The sequence below is a fragment of the Ostrinia furnacalis genome, unplaced genomic scaffold (assembly GCF_004193835.3).
Source record: "Ostrinia furnacalis isolate ACB-3 unplaced genomic scaffold, ASM419383v2 OfSCF6522, whole genome shotgun sequence".
NCBI classification, from domain to species: domain Eukaryota; kingdom Metazoa; phylum Arthropoda; class Insecta; order Lepidoptera; family Crambidae; genus Ostrinia; species Ostrinia furnacalis.
The window spans coordinates 232,372-252,474 of NW_021136761.1; the positions used below are offsets into that span (position 1 = coordinate 232,372).

The following is a 20,103-nucleotide window of genomic DNA, read 5'->3' on the forward strand; positions in this document are numbered from 1 at the left end:
AAAATGTCAGCTAGGTAGACTGAAAACACATTTTTGTTTGGAGTAAGTATACCTAATCAATTTAGACTTCATCATGCATGATTCACAGCAAAAATATTTGAAAAGGATGAATCTCCTTTACCTAATGCAATTTAAAAACAAAGTAAGCTTGTGGAAATTCGTGATTTTCCTGGAAAACAAAATCCATAAAGCCATATTTATCAAAGAATACAGAAGCTATGTATAGTCAACAGCCCATCAGATTATACATTTTTGTTGCAATTTGACACCTATTCCAACAATTATAAGACACCGTTGTGTTTAGCTTGATTTGACGTCGCCTGTACAGTCAGCGTCAAATAGTTCCTAACACCCAAAGTAGCCTATAAGTTCGCAACACGTCTTTGTTACAAGTGTAATAAGGTAATATTGTCAACTTTTTGACCACTTTAGGCGTCACTATATGACGCTAACTGTACAATGGTTGAAACAAAAGAGGAAAAACATTTGAAAATCAAAGTCAGAACACCCCACTGCTCGCACATGACACGTCCGTGTCACACTCTAGTTAAATAACGCTGGGGGTAACATACCAGCTGTAACACGTTACAGCTTGTGTGCTGATATTGCGCCAAGTGTGAGCATGTTACACACACTGCAGCGAAATTAATATTTAGCTTTTAACAGTAAGTTGAAAATCATGAAACATTAAGATACAATTTTGTAAATCATACCTAGAGTTCTTAGACAAAAATAGTGTAGTTACCTTATGAAGAGTTGGCAGTGGCTAAATAAAATCCTCTCAACTGGCACTTAAGGAAATCATGTTTTATAAACAACTACTGACGCCAAGCAAGCCAACTGAATGTGATGCAATCATTTAAGTAAGTACATAAAACAAGATTCAGTCACAGGTATTACATTCCAGATATTATTAGGAGGCATTTTATAGGTGCAGTATAATTCTAAACAGTAAAACTATACTCATCTACTAGAAAGCAGACAAAAATTCCTAGAACAAAAATAATCATAAATGCATTTGCATAAAACATGATAAAGCAATTTATGCTTCAAATTGACATCCCAAATTTCAACCAATCCTTAATCACAGCCGTTTCCTGATTTTACCTACATTTGAGTACCAGGACTGCTCAACAAAACCCTCAATATTTAACCTTACCCAGACGACTACATGAATACCTACGAAGTAAAAAGTGACTCTAAAATACCCATTTTAAAGTATAATTTCGTTTGATGTATACATCGGGTTTGATCGCCGTAAATAAACCCCATCAAAAACATTCCATGCCAAAATAAGGCCAAGCTTTACGATTTTGCCACATTTGTGTAGAGTGGAGGCAAGTTGTGGAGGAAAAAACATTTTTGTAGAGTCTTATCGTATTCTGCGTTTTAAATTGGAACCGGAAGTTTTCATTAATACAATACATTTACACATATAGAAGACATGCAGTTTTCATATAAGCGACCACGACAGACATGCTTAGAGTACGAAAATGTACCAAAAGAGTAAGTTTTGTTCTGCTGTTAACAAAATTTACATAAGACAACTTTAAAACAATGTCGTAATTACCACATACCAACAGCTATAATCAACTCATAACTTTTATCGATTTATGTAGATTTTTTTATCCATTACGAGGAAGCTCTTGGCCTGCATCTTATCTGATGGAAAGTGATGATCAGGCCGAAAGTGGAAGCGAGCTTCACCCGGAATCCTCAACAACAGAACTAATAACACAATTTTCTGTAAAATAACTTTAACAATTGCAATTCTTCAGTTATAACGAAGCTATAAACTAGAAAAGTCTGGCACATCAACTTTATTCTCATTTGATCATCTAGCGAACTTGGCGCGAGCACTACGTGCACGCATTTGGGTTGAGTGAATTTAATGGAACCGGTGCGGGCTCGAGCTGAGCTCATGAATAGTAATGCCAGGGTTTGTGGAAGACGGTGATCGCGGTTTTATGGCAGAAGAAAAATACGCACTTTTGAAAAACCTCTTGACAGTTTTGAGAGGGATTTCCGTTTGCTTTTTGCGATGACCCAGGATGTTTTTGTACTAGCTTTTGCCCGCGGCTTCACCCGCGTGAGTTTTAGTTTTAGCGTCATAAATTTTATTTAGCCTATATGTTATTTTGGGTTATAAACAATAATACAGTAAAGTTTCATCAAAATCTGTTCAGTAGTTTTTGCGTGAAAGAGTAACAAACATCCAGACATCCAAACTTTCGCATTTATAATATTAAGAAGGATATTAGTAGGATATTGTGTTAGTATCAGAAATCATACATAGATTTCCCAAATTGGTTTGTTACACAAAAATACCACGTTCAAAGAAAAACCCTTGTATACAATATTGATCATTTCTTTTTAAAAAATAATCGCCAGACGTCAAAGCTTAAAAAATGAGAAAGACATTGAAATTTTCTGAGCCACCGCAGTGACCGCAGTCAATTTGCTTCAATTTCTCCAATAAAGGCTAGTTATTACAAAAAGTCTGCTACAAAGCGGAGCGGCAAAGGGCGAGTCAATCAACTTGCCTTCCGCCATTTTCACAAGAGGATTGTCTATGGTATTATTAAAAGAGAATTTTCTTGAAATAGGCTAGACTTCTTGGCTTTGGTATTATTACTGTGTATTATAAAATCTAGAGCTAAGTTGTTGTTACAAAAAGAAATGTCCGTCAATCAAGCTGACGTAGGTTTAAACAGATGAACTAAAATAAAATATTAGGCAGTTCTTGTTTGTGGCAATACGAAGTAAGTTGGTAAGGTTTTTTCATAATTTGATATTAAAATCCTAAAAAAAAATGTTAGAGTCCGCCATACTTTGTTATAAATAAAATAGGCAATTATCTTCCAAAGAAATTAAAATAAAGATGCCTTGAAAGGCATAAACTTACTACTTCAAAAGAAAAAGGTTTGTCTTAAAAGTTTTTAGTCGAAATATTTTAAGTAACATCTGGCAGCCTAGAATTTGCAGCCGCTTTATTAGAAAAAAAGAAAAAACAAAAGCAAGCGCTTAATTTTGAATTACTCTGAGTTTGTAAGTGTTTTGTTTTGAATATTTTAATGTTAATATTTAAATATTTTGCATTTATAAAAGAAGAAAAAGATTCATGGCCTTATACAATAACTTTAGAGAAGTCTTGAATATCACGGAGCAAATTATGACGTCACTTAACATGTAAGTTTAATATGTTAATTAATTAATTTTTCTTTTTTCTGGTTTTAGCATTTTAAATACAACAATGTATTAACTTAGGTATATCATTGTAATAAATTTAAAATCTAAAATATGCAACAACTAATTTTTAGTACCTATCAACGATGTTTGTTACTCTTTCATGCAATAGCTACTGAACGGATTTTGAGGAAAATTTCCAGTAGGTAATGTTGTTTATCTATACTAATACCTATTAAGTATAAAGAGAAAAGATTTGTACCTATTTTTGTATGTTTATAATGAATAGGCTCAAAAACCACTGAACGGATTTTGATGAAACTTTACAGTATTATCTATACTAATATTATAAAGAGGAAAGATTTGTACCTATTTTTGTATGTTTGTAATGAATAGGCTCAAAAACCACTGAACGGATTTTGATGAAACTTTCCAGTATTATTGTTTATGACCCAGAATAACATATAGGCTATAATTTATAACGATTTGTGACAAAGTAAATTTCACGCGGGTGAAGCCGCGGAGAAAAGCTAGTATTGAATGAAATTAAAATGGGTGACAGATGTTGTCAGCTGACGGCAGCCATCCATTGTTGATTTTACCTTCCCAATGAATTATTTTTTGTCGCAGCCCATGTAGGTAATCCTTTTTCAGTGAAAACAATCTCGTCAACATTTCCAGAGCCTTTATTTAACTTGACAACAAAACCTCATTATATGAGCGTAAAAAGTACGTAAAAATCCCATTTCAAGCCGTCCATTCCCAAGTGAAAACAAATGAAAAGTTAGCCCTTAAACGAGTTAAAAGTAAGTGTTCAGAAGTGTTCAGACTTTGGGAAGGGCTAGATAGATATCTATTTGTGATCCTGCTAACTTATCGAAGAAAGGCTTTGTTTAGAGATCTTATAAAGATATCGGAGGCTCGTAAATAAAAATGTAGGTACATGGTAGCAATCCCGTAAATAATAATAATTCTAATTTATAGACTCAATGACATTGTGATGTTTTTTTTTTTAGTTGTAAAATTTTTCTTTAACATCTCTGCAAATTCTGCAATACTCTATGTAGCTTTTTTGTAGCGTGAAATCTAGTGAGTAGCGGCATATTGTATAGCTCTCAAAATAATTTCTATAATTAAGAAATTAAAATTCTTTACTACCATGCAAATGCAAAAAAAGCTATGTAAAGAAAATTAATTAATTACTTTGAATACAAAATTCTTATAAACAACGTAAATATAGCTATTTATGTACCAATGAAGCAAGTACTTAGATCCGAGCATCTTTAAAAACGGGTTTAAAACTGGAACCTCATTAAAAACTCATAGCAGAGAACACAAGAAATCCATTTCGTGAACAGTCCCGACGCCTATTTTGAAACCTAACCAAGTTAGGGAAAAAGTAAAAAGGCTTTTATGCAGAGGGATAGACTAAACGTAGGAGATCCTGGGGACGGGTGAGATGAGCTTGTACGCCACTCCAGGGCGGTAATATCAAGTGGTGATACATACAGGTGGAGAGATTAGACGTTGGATAGCCTTCTTGTGTTTCAGATAGATGTCCAACATAGGTGTGTACTCGTAAGTGTCAATAAAGCTAGATTTTGAGGGCGGTTTCGTTCGCATCAAATTCAGTTTATAATCGTTAAGTTTTAGCAGCTTTTGCGTGAATATTAACAAACACTATCCATTCATTTATCCACCCTCAAATACTTTTACATTTATTTATATTAACTCTGGTCTCTATTATTCATGTGTATTAACTCTGGTACGAGTCTAAAATCGCTATATAATAAATAAAGGTTTAGTGGTGAATTTATTTGTCCGATATTATGTGTCTCGCATAGACATGACGTGAGACACATTAATACCAATAGTCGTAGTATAATATGTGATATACCATACAATAGTAATAGTTGTAGTACCTATGTATATCTGGGGTTTTACCAGCTAAAAGTAAAAGAAGCTTACTTAAAATGGGTTTGGATTTTTTATTTTTACTTTTATAATAAAACGACTTGAATGCTTGCAGGAAACGAACTGAACTTTTTTTATTTCATCNATTTGATCCTCTTTTTTAGTTATTGATCTTTAATTTTGTTAATTTGATGATTTTTATATCAAGTTTGCCTTTTAGTATTGATCACCTAATAAATACATTTCGATCTATGTATAACTTAACTTTAAAATATATTTGATCTAACAAAAAATATTTTTGGTTAATATTTTTTATTAAAAAATATCTTTTAATTTACGCGGTACTTTGTGGTTGAGTGACAATCGTCCGTCATTGGTTACTGAGATGGCCAAGGGCTTAGCGGCCAATAAGCAAGCAGAATGGTACATTGCCATGTTTGTTTAAATTACAAGCTTTGCTTAGTTTGGGAATAATTTCTTACTTCTGACATCCCTGAACCCGACATCATATTTTTTGCCTCTTTATTTTTTTCAAATCGCAAGGTTAATTTTCTCTNTATCCAATGAGTATGCACTTTTCTGACTTTTTGTCCCATTTCTTTCGCTTTTCCTTAGCTATGTGCACCATCACTGAACTGCCAAAAATCCTTATATGGCCGACGTCTGGCTTGTTGCCATGCCAAATTTCATATGGAGTTCTATACGCCAACGATGCTGCCACAGTACGATTCTGCAAATACACTGCCGTGCTGGTGGCTTCAGCCCAAAACTCTTTACCTAGTTGGGCATCGAAGAGCATACATCTCGCCTTCTCTACGACTGTGCGGTTAAAACGCTCACACAAGCCGTTCTGCTCAGGCGTGTATGGGTTGGTTTTCTGATGGATTATGCCAGCTTTATTCAGGAAGATATCAAATTCCTTGTTGCAGTACTCTAGTCCGTTGTCGCTTCTTAATATCTTGATCTTTTTCTGTGTCTGATTTTCGACTTCTGCCTTAAACTGTTTAAAATACTTCAAGGCTTCATTCTTGTGTTTCAAAAAATACACAAAGGTCATGCGACTATGGTCATCAATAAACAATATAAAATATCTGGAGCCTCCGATTGATGTATTCTCCATGGGTCCACAAATGTCGGTATGCACTATTTCTAGTAAGTCACTGCTTCTCTGGCCGGTACTTTGGAATGGTAACCGACTCTGCTTACCTTCACAGCATGTAGTGCAAGATGATTTACTTATGTTCTCAACTTTATTACTCATGGACATGCCAAGCACTGCATTGTTCATTTGTTTCAAGTAATCCTTGTTGACATGACCCAACCTGCGATGCCACGTTCCTGCCGACACAGCTGATGCGACGAGATTCTCTCGGTTAGACAGGTTCACTTTGTAGACTCCATTTACTAGCGACGCTGATGCCACAAGAACGTTGTTTTGATTATAAATCAGACAACCGGTCTTGGTAAACGAAATTCTGTTTCCTTTCTCAATGAGTTGACTGACAGATATCAGATTCGTAGTCAAACTTGGAACGCAAAGTATGTCCTTTATCACGATCTCATGTTCGCAATCGTCGGTTTTTGTCGTAATTCTTGCATCGCCCGAACACAAAACTGGCACCTTTTCATTGTTTGCAACAATAATTTCCTTCTGTTGTTCGTATTTTGCATTCATAACACAATTTTCATTTGGTGTCAAATGGACGCTTGCGCCGGAATCAATATACCACTCGTTTTTATTGAAATTCCCACTCAAGAACACTGCGCTGAACGCGTTCGTTTGAGTTTTATTGTTCTTCTTTGAACCAGACGAGGAATTTTCATTTAAAGGGCACTGGTTACGATAATGGCCGGTTTGTTTACACCGGTAGCACTTCACCATTTTGACATTTGATTTGTCAGTGCTGCCAACATGACCACTATTTTTCGCCATAGACAAACTCGTATTTTTCTTTCCATTCACTTTTGAACGAGTTATAAAGGCTCCATTCACTTCACTATCTTCATTTTCTGGAGATGACATGTCCAATAGTTTGGTTTTGATGGAGTCGGCTGTTAATGACATTCCAGAATGCTCGATCGCCATTATCATTGGCGAAAAACGGTCTGGCAATCCCGCCAACAATAACGATCCCGTCCATTGATCATTAATCTCAAATCCAGTCCCACTTAGTTTTTGAGCAGTATCGATAATTTGAGTAACGTATGATGTCATTGATGTGCAGTTTTCAAGCCTTATTGATATTAGATTCCGCAGTAGACTTATTCGCCGCGAAAAACCACTGTCATCGAATAACTGCTTGAGTTTCTCCCATAATTCTTTCGATGATCGCACTGTCTTTAAATGGACGTATAAAGACGGGTCAATTGTCATAATCAACTTTGCTTTGGTTTTTTCATCATCTGCAGCATCCACAATTTTGTCTGTCACTGGAACTACACAATGCTTCATGCCTTCTAGCACTAAAAAGTTTTCTGCTGCGAAGCACCACTCGCTATAGTTCTCACGGCCTCGCAATTTCGGCACATTAACCATATAGTTGGCCGCCATTTTTCACACCAAACACCATACACACCGGCCGGTTATTTGCAAAAAAGTCCACGATTACTGTTTTATTCGTTATGAAACTGAGTTATCGCACTTAGTAACTGTCTTTAACACTTGTAAACGTCCAAAATTCTTGTTAAAAACTACTAAATACAGCGATTTTACGGCGAGTTCTGGGCCCAGAACCTATAATAAAACGACTTGAATGCTTGCAGGAAACGAACTGAACTTTTTTTATTTCATCAAATCACATTGACATAAGATGGCGCTACTAGTACTTCCTTAGTACAGATTATTAAACATCATTATTGTTTTACGATATCATTTCAACAACTTTGATGTGTAATAATGGAGAGCAAGCGCGATTCCCTAAGACACTGTGTCACGCTAACCTCGGATGTTTACCGGGAGTCTTTGCGACACCCTATTATCGCTGCTGAACGCAATCTCCCTCCTCCCATAACGTAATATGGCTTCAAGGGAAATTGCAATGTTCCCAGGTTCTGCTGCAATCTCGTGCTAGAAAAATATGAGGACATTGTTTGTCATGCTTAACATGTAAATACTTGGTAGAATGAGGTCTTATAGCCGCTTCTACATAGAAAAATATTACTAACTCTTTCACAATGTTGAAACCAGTCTTGAGTATCATTTAAATAATATTTAACCTACACGATAAAATAATTAACTTTTTAAAAAAATAAAACCGACTTCAAATGCGTGAACACAAAAAAAAACTGAAAATTAAAAATATTGCGTATAAAAAAGTTCATCCCCAATTTTCCACCCTTGAGGGTGAAATATTTTCTTCAAATTCGCATGAAACCACCCTTTTGATAATACCTATTCAACAAAAAAACAATCGTTCAAATTGATTTATAATCGGCGGAGATATTGCGTATAAAAAAGTTCATCCCCAATTTTCCACCCTTGGGGGTTGTTTTTTCTATTATTAAATTTAAATGGGACCACCCTTGAGGTATTACCTATACGCCGAAAAAAGATTTGTTCAAATCGGTTCATAATTGGCGGAGTTATCGCGTAACAAACATAGAAAAAAAAAAACATACGGGTCGAATTGAGAACCTCCTCCTTTTTTGAAGTCGGTTGATAAGTAAATCGTTACAGCACACTGTTCAAGTTAACAATGCAATGCATCACAAAACAATTTTAGACCTTTCTTAAAAACAAATTGACGCAGGAATAGTAATGGTAATATATTTTTTTTTACAAAACGTATTGAAACTGGAGTTACTCGTAATTTATGAAATAAAAAACTTAAGTTCCTTTTGTATTAAAATATCTTGTACCTATGTTGAAATGTTTTCGCTAGTCTTAAATTCAGTTTCCCGCCACATTCCCTTGAACAGGATTATTCTAATGTTATGGCGTGTTAAGCTTTCTTGCTCTACTAAATAAACAAAATATTTGTTCGCTGGTATTTTTTCCCAGAAATTCCTTCTCAAATACCTCTTCCTGGGGTGTGTCGTGCTACTCATGCGGGGATCCTTAGACGCGTCGGAATTTTCCCGTTTTATTTTTACACCAGCTTTTTATTTTGCTCTACACGAGTTTTCAGGCTCATAAAACATAAATACTTATTTGTATTCCCGCTTAAATTAAGCATTTATGTTTTTTAGATACAATTTCTTGGTAGAATGATGTTAATATTGTTTGTTATTGGAATTTTGTCAAATTAATTTTCCTTACATATCACGTTTCCAACTAAAAGATTGATGATATCAAGAAGATAGCTGACAAAAGCTGAAAGAAAAAAGCGAGAGATCGTTTTCTTTGGCTTATGTCCAGTAGCGGTGAACTGCAAATTCCTAAAACCTTAAAATATTTCATTCTAAACATATAAATGAAGCAGTAAATAAACTCAGCAACATAAACGATCCGTCCGCTTCACCAAATCAAATATTTGCTCGAGTTAAAATCGAAAACGAATCAAAAATTCAAGGAGCACTTTATCGGCGATTCTAGTTTTCATTCGATTACGCAAAATTGAATACAGATGCAAATCTCTAACCCGCTCACGTAAGGCGGGGGTAGTAAATAACTGGAATATGCAGACAGCTCGGGGAAACACGGTAGGCTTGTTCCCAGTTCATCCGGTCTTTGAAAAAACACAAACATCCGAACACAACGAACAAAGCTTTTACACGTAGAGAGTACTAGTCGATTGACTAAATATTTCTGCTGAAGATGTCTGATACAACTTAAGGTTCGACCAAACCAACGCGTGCAACCTACGTGCGCGATAGCGATGGCGATGTCGTGTATGAATTTGTAGCGATGAGTACACATCAACGCGACCTGTTGGTCGCGGCGATCTATGCTCACGCAGTAATCGCCATCGCCATTGCCATCGCCTACGCAAGCTGCACGCGTTGATTTGGCTGAAGCTTTAAAATGCATCTAACTGCCTCGTCGCTATGTAACAACCTTTGTTTCTTTTTGGTCTCTCAAATTCCCGCAACATCTACCTACTATTATATCTACTCAACCTACTGTATACAACCTTAGTGTGCCTTATAAACTTCTTAACAAACTCGGGCCGGCTGTTATCATAGAGATTGATTCATCGGGCGAAATATGTGGGAAATGGAAGCGGCTGGATGCTCAATTTGCGTTGATTTCTTTATCCGCCCGCCCTGGGCGAGCGCGGAATCGCAATGAGGTGGGGCGTGGACGCGTCTAGCAGTAGTATAAAAATAAATATAGTTTTGTTCATTTTTAAAGTGAGTAAAGTGCATTTCACATACCTGCTAGAGGACGAAAGCTGCAGCCATAGCCATGGCTGTCGTGACACCCATATATGAATAAAATTAAACGCTATCAGTCGTCAAAGAGGTAGAAATAAAGTATTCATGAGATCATCAATTACCCCAAAGTTAACAGAACCTATAACCAAACTGTATTCAACTAAGCGATTCAAACACAAAATATGGACTGTTTTGACTCCTGCTCCTAACACAATCATATTTCAGCAAAGACACACACGCTTATAATAAATGCCTGTTTCTCGTTAGTAAAATTTTAAACTTCCGCTTTCCATTTCAACTACGAGTAAAACAGAGACACGGGTCTCAACGCGACATTTTTATATGTATGAGTTACACATGTACTCACGGTTTGACGTTTCGGTTGCTATCTCGTTTCTCTAATTCATTCCTCATAATATAATAGCTATTTACCTACTCCCACATGTAGCTGTTGGGTGACAAATAAACCAATAAGGTGCCTCCATCAAGTAGGACTAAAGATGTTACATCCCCCGTTATTAATCTACAGTAAAACCCGCTATAACTGGCACCGCACCCCTTTTCTCGCCTTTCTGACATTTATATTCGCGATGCGAGCTGCCAAGGGTACAGGAGACCTCCATCAGAGGTGGCCGCGGTCAGGTTAACGGTTTTCGATACAAAACCTACTAAGTGCAATATTGTGAGTGGAAGGATTCAGATATGGAGCTTTATTGAATCCGTGACGTGATTTTTTGTAAGCGAGCGGTTTTTTAAGCTACTTCTAAAATAATAACACTCTCAATTGAATATAAATAAACGCGCAATAATACTGATACTACTCACTAAACAGTAACACCTTCAAACTTGAAAGTCAGGTAGGGTCTTTATAGGGTGTAGATATCCGCTAAGAACGGATTTTAAGAAACTCCGCCCCTAAGGGTGTAAAATTGGGTCCACGTGTACGAAGTCGCAGACAGCCGCTAGTTCATTTATAAATTAACACACATTTACTGGAATTCCTAAAGCATCTTTTTTAAATTGTACTTATTTTAGAACTTAATTCACAGTATAATTGCATTCAATTTAATTTTCCTCGTACCAAAAGATAAGATCTTGCCAACGGAATATTATGAGAAGATATTAATCGTATTTAATGTTAAACAACTCTGGTAATACAAACAGCTTGTTATAATAAAATCCTGCATCTATTGAACGTCTGGACCGAATTGAATTAATTTGTCTGAGTGTCGTCTATTTTGAAAACGTTTTAAAGCAAAACTTACCTACATAAGTACGAGTACATAATATTTGGTAGTAAAAGACAATTTCAAAAAATATTGTGTTTTTATTTAACTATGAGACATTGAACCGCAATTTCTTATGTTACACAATTCAATTGTTTAATTTAATAAATGGTTACCTATATTATAGATTTACTAAATAACAATACGTGCTAATCGTTAGTACGTACTAACCTAAGACCTAAGCCTTATTTGTTAAATTGTTAATTTCACAATGCAAAAATGTCGCCTATAATTTTAGGGGTACTTTTTAACGCTACATCTAACCTTTTTGCATTCACCTTCCAAAAGCCCCTCATTGTTTCCCCGTCAAAATATAAGTGGATTATTTAAAAATAATTGCCGTCCGTTTTGTTCCCAGAAATAAACAACTTTTATTTTAACAAACTTCTGCAGAATAACGAAATGAATTCGTTCTTTTGCAATCCATTTTTCGACAGGCTTCGACTTTTATAGCACGGACGAATTTTGCAGAACGATGTAGATTGAATTATCAACAGCGTTTCAGCGTCAAGCTGTCAGCAGAATTTACATGTTCGAAAATGTATTGTTTATGATAATGTATGTAAAGCTAATAACTTGGCTAAACATTATAATTTAGTGCTAGAGTTTGATGAAAGTCGACATCTGCAGTTTTGGAGCTAAAAGCTGCATTGAACTTCATCCTAAGCGTGACAAACTTTGTTTAAGTAAAATTATGTAGCCAGCCAACGTAACATCACATCAGCCTTATTTAAATAGGTATTTGCGGCAATACCAACTACAACTACTTGAGTACCTACATTAAAAGTCTGTGCATGGAATGCTCTATTTGAAAGTACAAATCGTATAAAAAACTCAAACTAGGTATGCTACAAAAAAACTTGTCTTTTACAAGAATACCTTATAATAAAGCCCTTCAGCAATTTATTGACGCTCGTTTTCTTACACCAAATCAATTATAAAAATATTGTTCGCTGTTAAAGTAAATAAAGTCGTAGATAAGTTATAAAATTACGCTCTGATTCTTGGAACACCTCGTTAATTTGTTTCAAGCCTCAAATAAATTAACGAAGTAGGTATTTCCTTTGTGTTGTTTATAAAATACTTAATTCAAAAAGAGAAGAGTGAAAATTCAGTTAACCTTTCGATTTTTTTTTCAGGCCAAAATTGATTGCTTCTGATGGGAGTTTTTTCTTGACTTCTTTTTTTTATTACCTACTAGCTGTGCCCCGCGGTGTAAACCGCGGTAAAACGTAGCCTATGTGTTAATCGAGGGTGTCAGCTAACTCCAGACCAAATTTTATTAAAATCGCCTAAGCCGTTTAGACGTGAAGAAGTAACAAACATACACACTTTCGCCTGTATAATATTAGTGTGATATTAGTTGTGATTTTGTGTCCATTACTTGTAACTGATCGAAAATATGAAACAATAAACAAAATAAACTCACCCAGCTCTCTCCTTGTCCACAGAATTGAAAAACGAATCGGTGGAAAGCGCAAGCACGTCCACTGGCAGTTCTCAAGAAGATGAGGAGCCTAAAGAGGCGTGGATGCGAGCCCCAGCTGGTGGGGTTTCGGTCAGGAGTGGGGAGGATGCGCTGCTGACGTGTGTGGTGCTGGGGGCCAGGGGCCGGCCCGTGCTGTGGCGGAGGTCCAGGGACCTGCAGCTGCTGACTGCGGGCGGTGTCAGAGTCACGAGAGATGACCGCATACACGTCCTCCATGATGATTGTAAGTGTACCTACCATAAGAAATAAGCGTGCTTACGTGTGTTGTGCTGGGGGCCAGGGGCCGGCCCGTGCTGTGGAGGAGGTCCAGGGACCTGCAGCTGCTGACTGCGGGCGGCGTCAGGGTCACGAGAGACGACCGCATACACATCCTCCATGATGACTGTAAGTGCTACTTAATAACTAAAGAAACGTCCTGCGTCCTTCATCCAAACCGGATTCTGCCTGGAGTGGGGAGGACGCGCTTATGACTTGCTTGGTACTGGGGGCCAGGGGCCAGTGAAGGTCCAGGGACCTGCAACTGTTGACTTCTGGCTGACCTGAAAGTTTTTTAAGAACTGATATAATCTCATCAATATCTCATTATCACTTACAAGTAATATTACTCGTAGACTATAAAAATATGCATCGAAAAATCTAAATAAATAAGTTCACAATTTAACAAAATTTTCACAAGTCTAGGTATATATATCAGTCAGTAAATCTAAAATGAATTAACTTTTAAATTATTCCTGTTTGAAACACACGCTAAAGCCTGGAGCTATCTAGTTTTAGATTAAAAGGCCGAATGGAACGCTTTCCGGGATGAAAACAAAATTGCTGTTTGAATTTGATGAAAATAAATTATCTTCTAAAGTAAACGCTTGAAACTTTGTCAAATCTACCTCAATGTTTAAACGTGCCTTTAATCGACGTTGTCCAAAAAGTAAAAAAGATTACACTTTAATTAGTACCCGTGGAAGTGGCAAAAACCTTCTGTAAACAAATTCTCATCCCGTAGATCTCGCCCCGAACGCGTGTAGTGTGTATAATTAGGTATGCTTGAACCGTGGGATAAATTAAAGAAAATAGACATTAAGTGGTTACTTGCCGAAAAAAAGGAACCTGAAGATCTGAAAACTAAGTTTTAATTAACCATTTCAATTCGCATAGATTGAGTATTGAGTGTAGATTCTTTTTCTAATTTTTTTAGTCAGTCAACATTTCAGCCTAACAGAAAATCTATTGTAGCAACATAAGGGAAAAGGAATCCGAATCCAAGAATGCCTTCGGTTATCATCATTTACCTGCCTCATATTGTTTCTTGCTTTGTTTTACCATTCAATTACGAGAACGCCCGACATCCCCATATTAAGGAGGCATGGAGGCACAATGCCTCTCCAGACACCTCAGAAACACGATCTTTGCAGGATATTGTAATTACTGAACCCTTTATGTAAGATAATTACTCACCTCGGGAATAATTAAAATCGGCCGTGTTGGCACAACATCACAGTGCAAATAATATGAAGTAGACTCACTAAAGAAAGGGAAATAGAAGAGTAGAGATATAAGAGTGATAGACTAATTTACAACTGAAGACGTATTGAATAATATAAATATTGCATTTTCCATAAATTATCACTGACCTGACCCAAAAATCCTCTCAACTGATAGGCATTACCATGTTAGGTTGAAACGTGAAGACTTATTGGCGCACATATTATTGTTAAAGATGTTGAAACAGAATCCATAAAATCTTTTTGTGATTATTAGTATCAATCACGCGGACGATGCCACGATTTAGTAAGAGCTACTAAGTGAATAATAAATGATAATAAAGGCATATCGTATCGTGAAAATAATGCGTGAGCCCAGTCTATGTGTTCATAGAGCCTTTACGCGCTTGAAGTAGAGGGTACCTACCGCATTCGCACACCTACTTGTGACCCAACCTTGTGACATATAGGTACATGTGTGTGAAACCACAATATTTTGACTAAGGTGAAATCAACTAGGTACATGCTGTCCAATATAAGTTGACGTCAGTTTAATTATTTTACCAAGAACTAAACTTGAATTTTGATAGTCACAATCGCTCCACCGTACTCTTTGGAACATTTACGTTCCAGGCACTAATACCACTAATTTTCAATCATCGAAATAGTTTCACAGCTCAGTGAATATTATTAATACCTAGAAACGGATAGGTTTAAGCAAAAACCTATTCATATTTTCATCTAAGCCTTCGACCACTTTAGTGTAGGATCGCAAAATATTCGGCATTAATGTAGCTTAAATGGCTCAAGTTCTTTATCCATAAAAGAGTTTTCAGAATCGGATTAGTAATTCCGAGCAATCCTCTCTGAGAAATATTTTGCTGTAGACAATTTGTACATTAATTAAAATCTAAAACGAGGAGTTAATAAATTGGAAAGTGTCCACAGGTATGATATTTAATTGGGACGGTACCAATTAGTTCAACAGCGTCGACCAGTGTTCCCAATTTTCATGCTACTATGTGTTAACTCTCCACAAACCACACCCCTAATTAAAATAACGTGTGAGCGATGCTGAGACATTGTTAACTTCGTAATACACGTTTATTTATAAAATAGACCCAAAAACGAAAACCTTTAAGTGAACACCTAAAATTTCCGAGACAAGAATAACATCTTCACGCTCGAGGGAGTCTAATAACAATCCTCAACCAGAACAATTTGTTTTTGTTTTGAAGGTCCCTCATTATTCAACTCTCTACCTAAAAATCTATCCTCACCAATGAGCGACAGATGTGATCTTAACGTGGAGTCAAATAAAAATATAGATTCAAGGATTCAACAAAAACTAAATACATATTTACAAACAAATTCCTTAATCGCTGTCCAAACAACGCAACATGGTGCCCAGAATGTTAGCTGCATTTTTTCGCTGAGTGGCCAAACTGATTCATTGATCTAGAAATGCGCCAGCTCCCCATCACCTGTACGGTAAATCAGCCGCTAGGCTAATTCCCTGTACGACGGTGAGCAGCTGATCCCTACTGACCTAGCGTCTCGACTCCCGACCCCAAAAGACTCTAACATGAAAGACCCACCTAAAACCTACATATTTGCGCTATTCAAGCGCTTATGGGAATTCCCATGTGCTTTTACTGTGTGGTTATTTTTATGTGTGATGGGGTGTGCTCCCATAACTTGTACGGTTTCTAACTCTCATCTTCTTTGAACAGCTGAGGAGCCCTTCCAAGGCCCGGGCATAGCCAAGGGCGGTGACGTGTGGGCTCTGGTCATCAAGTCCGTGAAGGCCTCCGACGCTGGCCTGTACATGTGTGAGCTGAACACCGAACCACCTGTCAGGAGTTTCCACAAGCTTACAGGTGAGATGATACTTTTTATACTAGGTGATTTTAAAAGAACGAAAGAAAAGTTAAAAAAACATTTCCACTTGGGACATTCTTAATTGTGTGAAAAATACCCCAGACGAGAAATTGAAATATTTTAGACATCCTAAATTTTAAAGAGGTTTAAAAAGTTGCTACCTGTAACTTTCATGACTTTAACAATTTCTCGTACTTATAGTTACGTTATTATACCTAGTTCTGAGTGTTAAGAACTCGGTTCGTGCGCTAGTTTCAATACTTTCAATAGTTTTTGATTTTTAATTAGGTATAAACCATTTCTGTTTACTTACTATATTGAAAATTATGTATCATATTAGAGCCAAAGCACACGACGAGTTGCGACGGCGATACGACGTCCTACAGAAAAATATCTGTGGCACACGGCAAACGCTGAAATCTTAGCAGTGCGGCGCCGCAATTAATCGTGTGCTTTGGCTCTTAGCGGTATAGGTGCTAACTAATATTGCTCTATTTCTAGTAATCTCTCGAGGGCTAACCCCTCCTGAGAACCAGAACACAACTGACAGCTACTCTGCCAACGCGGCCACGCCGTCGTCAATCGCGTTGGCACACAACTACACCGACTGCTGTCTGGCGTCCAACGTCAGCAAGGCCTGCCTCGGCTTCTGCAGCATACAGACCATCCTGGAGGGCACTGGGCAAGACCCGGAGACGTGCCAGCCTGACTTCCCTGCTATTGTCAAGTATGTACCTACCTACTGTTCAGATAGGACTTTTCACCAGAAATCTTCCATGGCCTTTAGTGACAATGAAGATTTTTTTGTCCAAGCTACTACATGATTGATTAAAGGTTGAACATCAAATCACAAGAAATCTAAACTAACCACGTATTTTTTTAAGAAAAATGTTTTTCCCATATATTTGAATGAATACTGCCTGTAGCGGCGCTACTGGTCGGCTTCGAATGCCAATAAAATTGATAGATTGGGTTTAATTGACTGCGAGATGATTTTGTATTTAGCGTAATGTTCTTTTTGTGCTTTGCTTACCAATTAATTCCAAATTGGCGTCTAAAATTAAGTAATTTTTTACATAAGCTCTGTTGGTTGACAAAAATCTTGCCAACTTCTCTTACTACAACGTGAAGTCTCCCCTACATGAGGACATGGGTGGCCTGGTGTTCGTATTTCTCCTTTTTGTTACCCCTTACGGCCTCGGAAAGAGTGAGGGTGGTCCTTTTCTACTCAGCCAAAACCACGTGGCTAAATATGGTTAATAATTTCCCACAACCAGATGCATGGCCGACGGCCGCAACCACGTGCCGTGCTGCGTGCAAGAGCGCGTGCCCGACATCTGCCAGGACGTGTGCCGCGGCGAATTCACGCCCGTCACCGACAACATCAAGACGCACTACTCGTGCGCGTCTTACATGGAGAAGACGCTAGCTTGCATAGTTGAGGGCATTGGTACGTACGTGTACATAAAGGTACAGGTCTAAGATGGACTGCAGACTGCAGACTGCAACCGTAAACAGCAAATTATTATGAAATCCCCACTGCGGCTATCAGGTGCGGCGCGCGCCGCGTTGCAGATTTCATAGAGTTTTTTTTTATGTGACAGGAGGCAAACGAGCAGACGGATCACCTGTATGCAGTTTGCGGTTGCAGTCTGCGGTCTGCAGTCCATCTTGGACAACATTTTTTACGTCCGAAATGGCATGAAATTCCAGTGTCCGCTGCAGTCGAAATTTGCATACTCACAGTTTCGCGAATTCGGGATAGAGAGAGACTCTAGTCTTACGTGCAAAGACCTTTACTTTTTAAGGAGTTACAGTGGCAACAGCCTACTTATCTAATTTCTCACTTCCAAACTTCCACTTCATGTAGAAGGAGATGAGGGGCCATCCATTAATTACGTCACAGGAATTCCATGATTTTTGACCCTCTCCCCCGGCCTTGTCACAGCTGGTCACATTTATGGATAGCCCCTGATGAAATGATTTTGCTGCAGCAGTCTAGTACCATTGTTATGCATTTTTAGTTCTAATTCTTAAAAAAACTTGTTTTGTTTTAGAATTACTTCCAAGCCCGCCAGAGGAGGTGGAAATCGAGCCACTCAACGAAAAACAATTGAACGTTACGTGGAACCCTCCAATCGAGAACACTGACACGGTCACAGAGTTCATAGTCAACGTGACCACACTCAGGTCCTTCGACGCCCATCTCATAGACCCATCCGAAAGTTCCATGAAGAACACTACGAACATGAAAATGAGTCAGCCCATGACTTTCAAAGTGCCAGCAAACAAAACCTTCCTGGTGCTAAACGATCTTCTCCCATTCACAATGTACGAGGTCACAGTGACGTCGTATAATATTCACGGCTCCAGCCTGCCAAGCTACGCGATCAGGTGAGCTAATATTAACTAAGACGATTAAATAGTCATACTCGTAGCATTTATGATTCGTTCCGCCTTCGGACCTGACGTCTGGTTTGTTCATTTGTGCTCCCAACCGTAATTGATTTAAATAAGTTAGCGAGTCTCTGTTTAAAGTTACGATGATATTCTCTTGATAATAATTTCAGATTAGTGACCTTAAGTTATTAATAGTCGAGCAACTTTCGTCTCATTTTGTCGCGAAACTTTTGTCATAAGATATAAATTAAAATGAATGTTGAAAGTTCATTGCTCTCTTTAGGTGTAGCGTATAACTGGCTGGTTTAATGTCTTTAAAAATTAAAAAGTTTTTAAATTATTCTTGTAATCATGAGCGTGTCTCATTCTGTTTGTTGTCTATCACAAACACAAAGAAATCTGAATCTGTTGTATAATTATTGTTTTTAATCGTAAACCGTGACTTATCAACTTGTATCAAGTAAAAGAGTTACGGCAATATCTTACGTTGAGCTGTAGCATTCCGCTAAAATTAGAAATAATCCGTCTCAGTATTTGCAGAAATTATATCTAAAGTTGAAAGCATTAGATAAGTACACAGTTATATTAACAACCAACATTGTGATAGGTTTCCCGATGAAGATTAGGAAAGGTTTTTCTAAAACATTTATTTTTAGATCCCTCACATTGACCCCTGGGAAGATGAAGACCACAGAAGTGGCAGCGGCGCCAGAACTACCAGATGTCCGACAATGCTGCGTCTCAGCTGGAGTCAACTACTTTGGATGCGTGGACAAGCTCTGTGACCCCACCAAAACCTTTGAGATTGGCGTAAGTTTGCATCTGGAAATATGGTTTGTGTGTCTGCACTTCGACATCTTTGCACCATATTAGTTAACATTAAAACAAGCAAAAATATTTTCAAAACAGTTCTCTAAAAGCACCAACATAAGCTAAAAATAAAAACAAGCGAGCATTCATGTATTAGTTTGTCATTCATTTATTCGGAAAAAGGGCTGACAACAACGTTTTACAAAAAGCTCAAACCATTTTGCACTAAAATCAAAAACATTTATCTTTATTAATTTCGTTAAAACAATGCAGCATATCGGGAATTCGTTCGCTGTTATTCGTAAAACGTTCAGGGTTCAGCGGGTATGGAATATTGCAGGGT

At 37.4% G+C, this 20,103-nt stretch overlaps 1 protein-coding gene across 3 annotated transcripts in view; it reads left to right on the top strand.

The window, feature by feature from the left end:
* Positions 1 to 20,103, top strand: part of LOC114362452 (Ig-like and fibronectin type-III domain-containing protein 2) — a 73,281-nt gene that overhangs the window by 28,968 nt on the left and 24,210 nt on the right. For all 3 annotated transcript variants that reach the window (XM_028317875.1, XM_028317876.1, XM_028317877.1), the window contains exons 2-7: positions 13,154 to 13,414; positions 16,403 to 16,549; positions 17,052 to 17,277; positions 17,828 to 18,000; positions 18,608 to 18,944; positions 19,607 to 19,760. In XM_028317875.1, coding sequence (XP_028173676.1) covers positions 13,234 to 13,414; positions 16,403 to 16,549; positions 17,052 to 17,277; positions 17,828 to 18,000; positions 18,608 to 18,944; positions 19,607 to 19,760 — 1,218 coding nt within the window. In that variant the 5' untranslated portion in view covers positions 13,154 to 13,233. The remainder of the gene's footprint in view (positions 1 to 13,153; positions 13,415 to 16,402; positions 16,550 to 17,051; positions 17,278 to 17,827; positions 18,001 to 18,607; positions 18,945 to 19,606; positions 19,761 to 20,103) is intronic.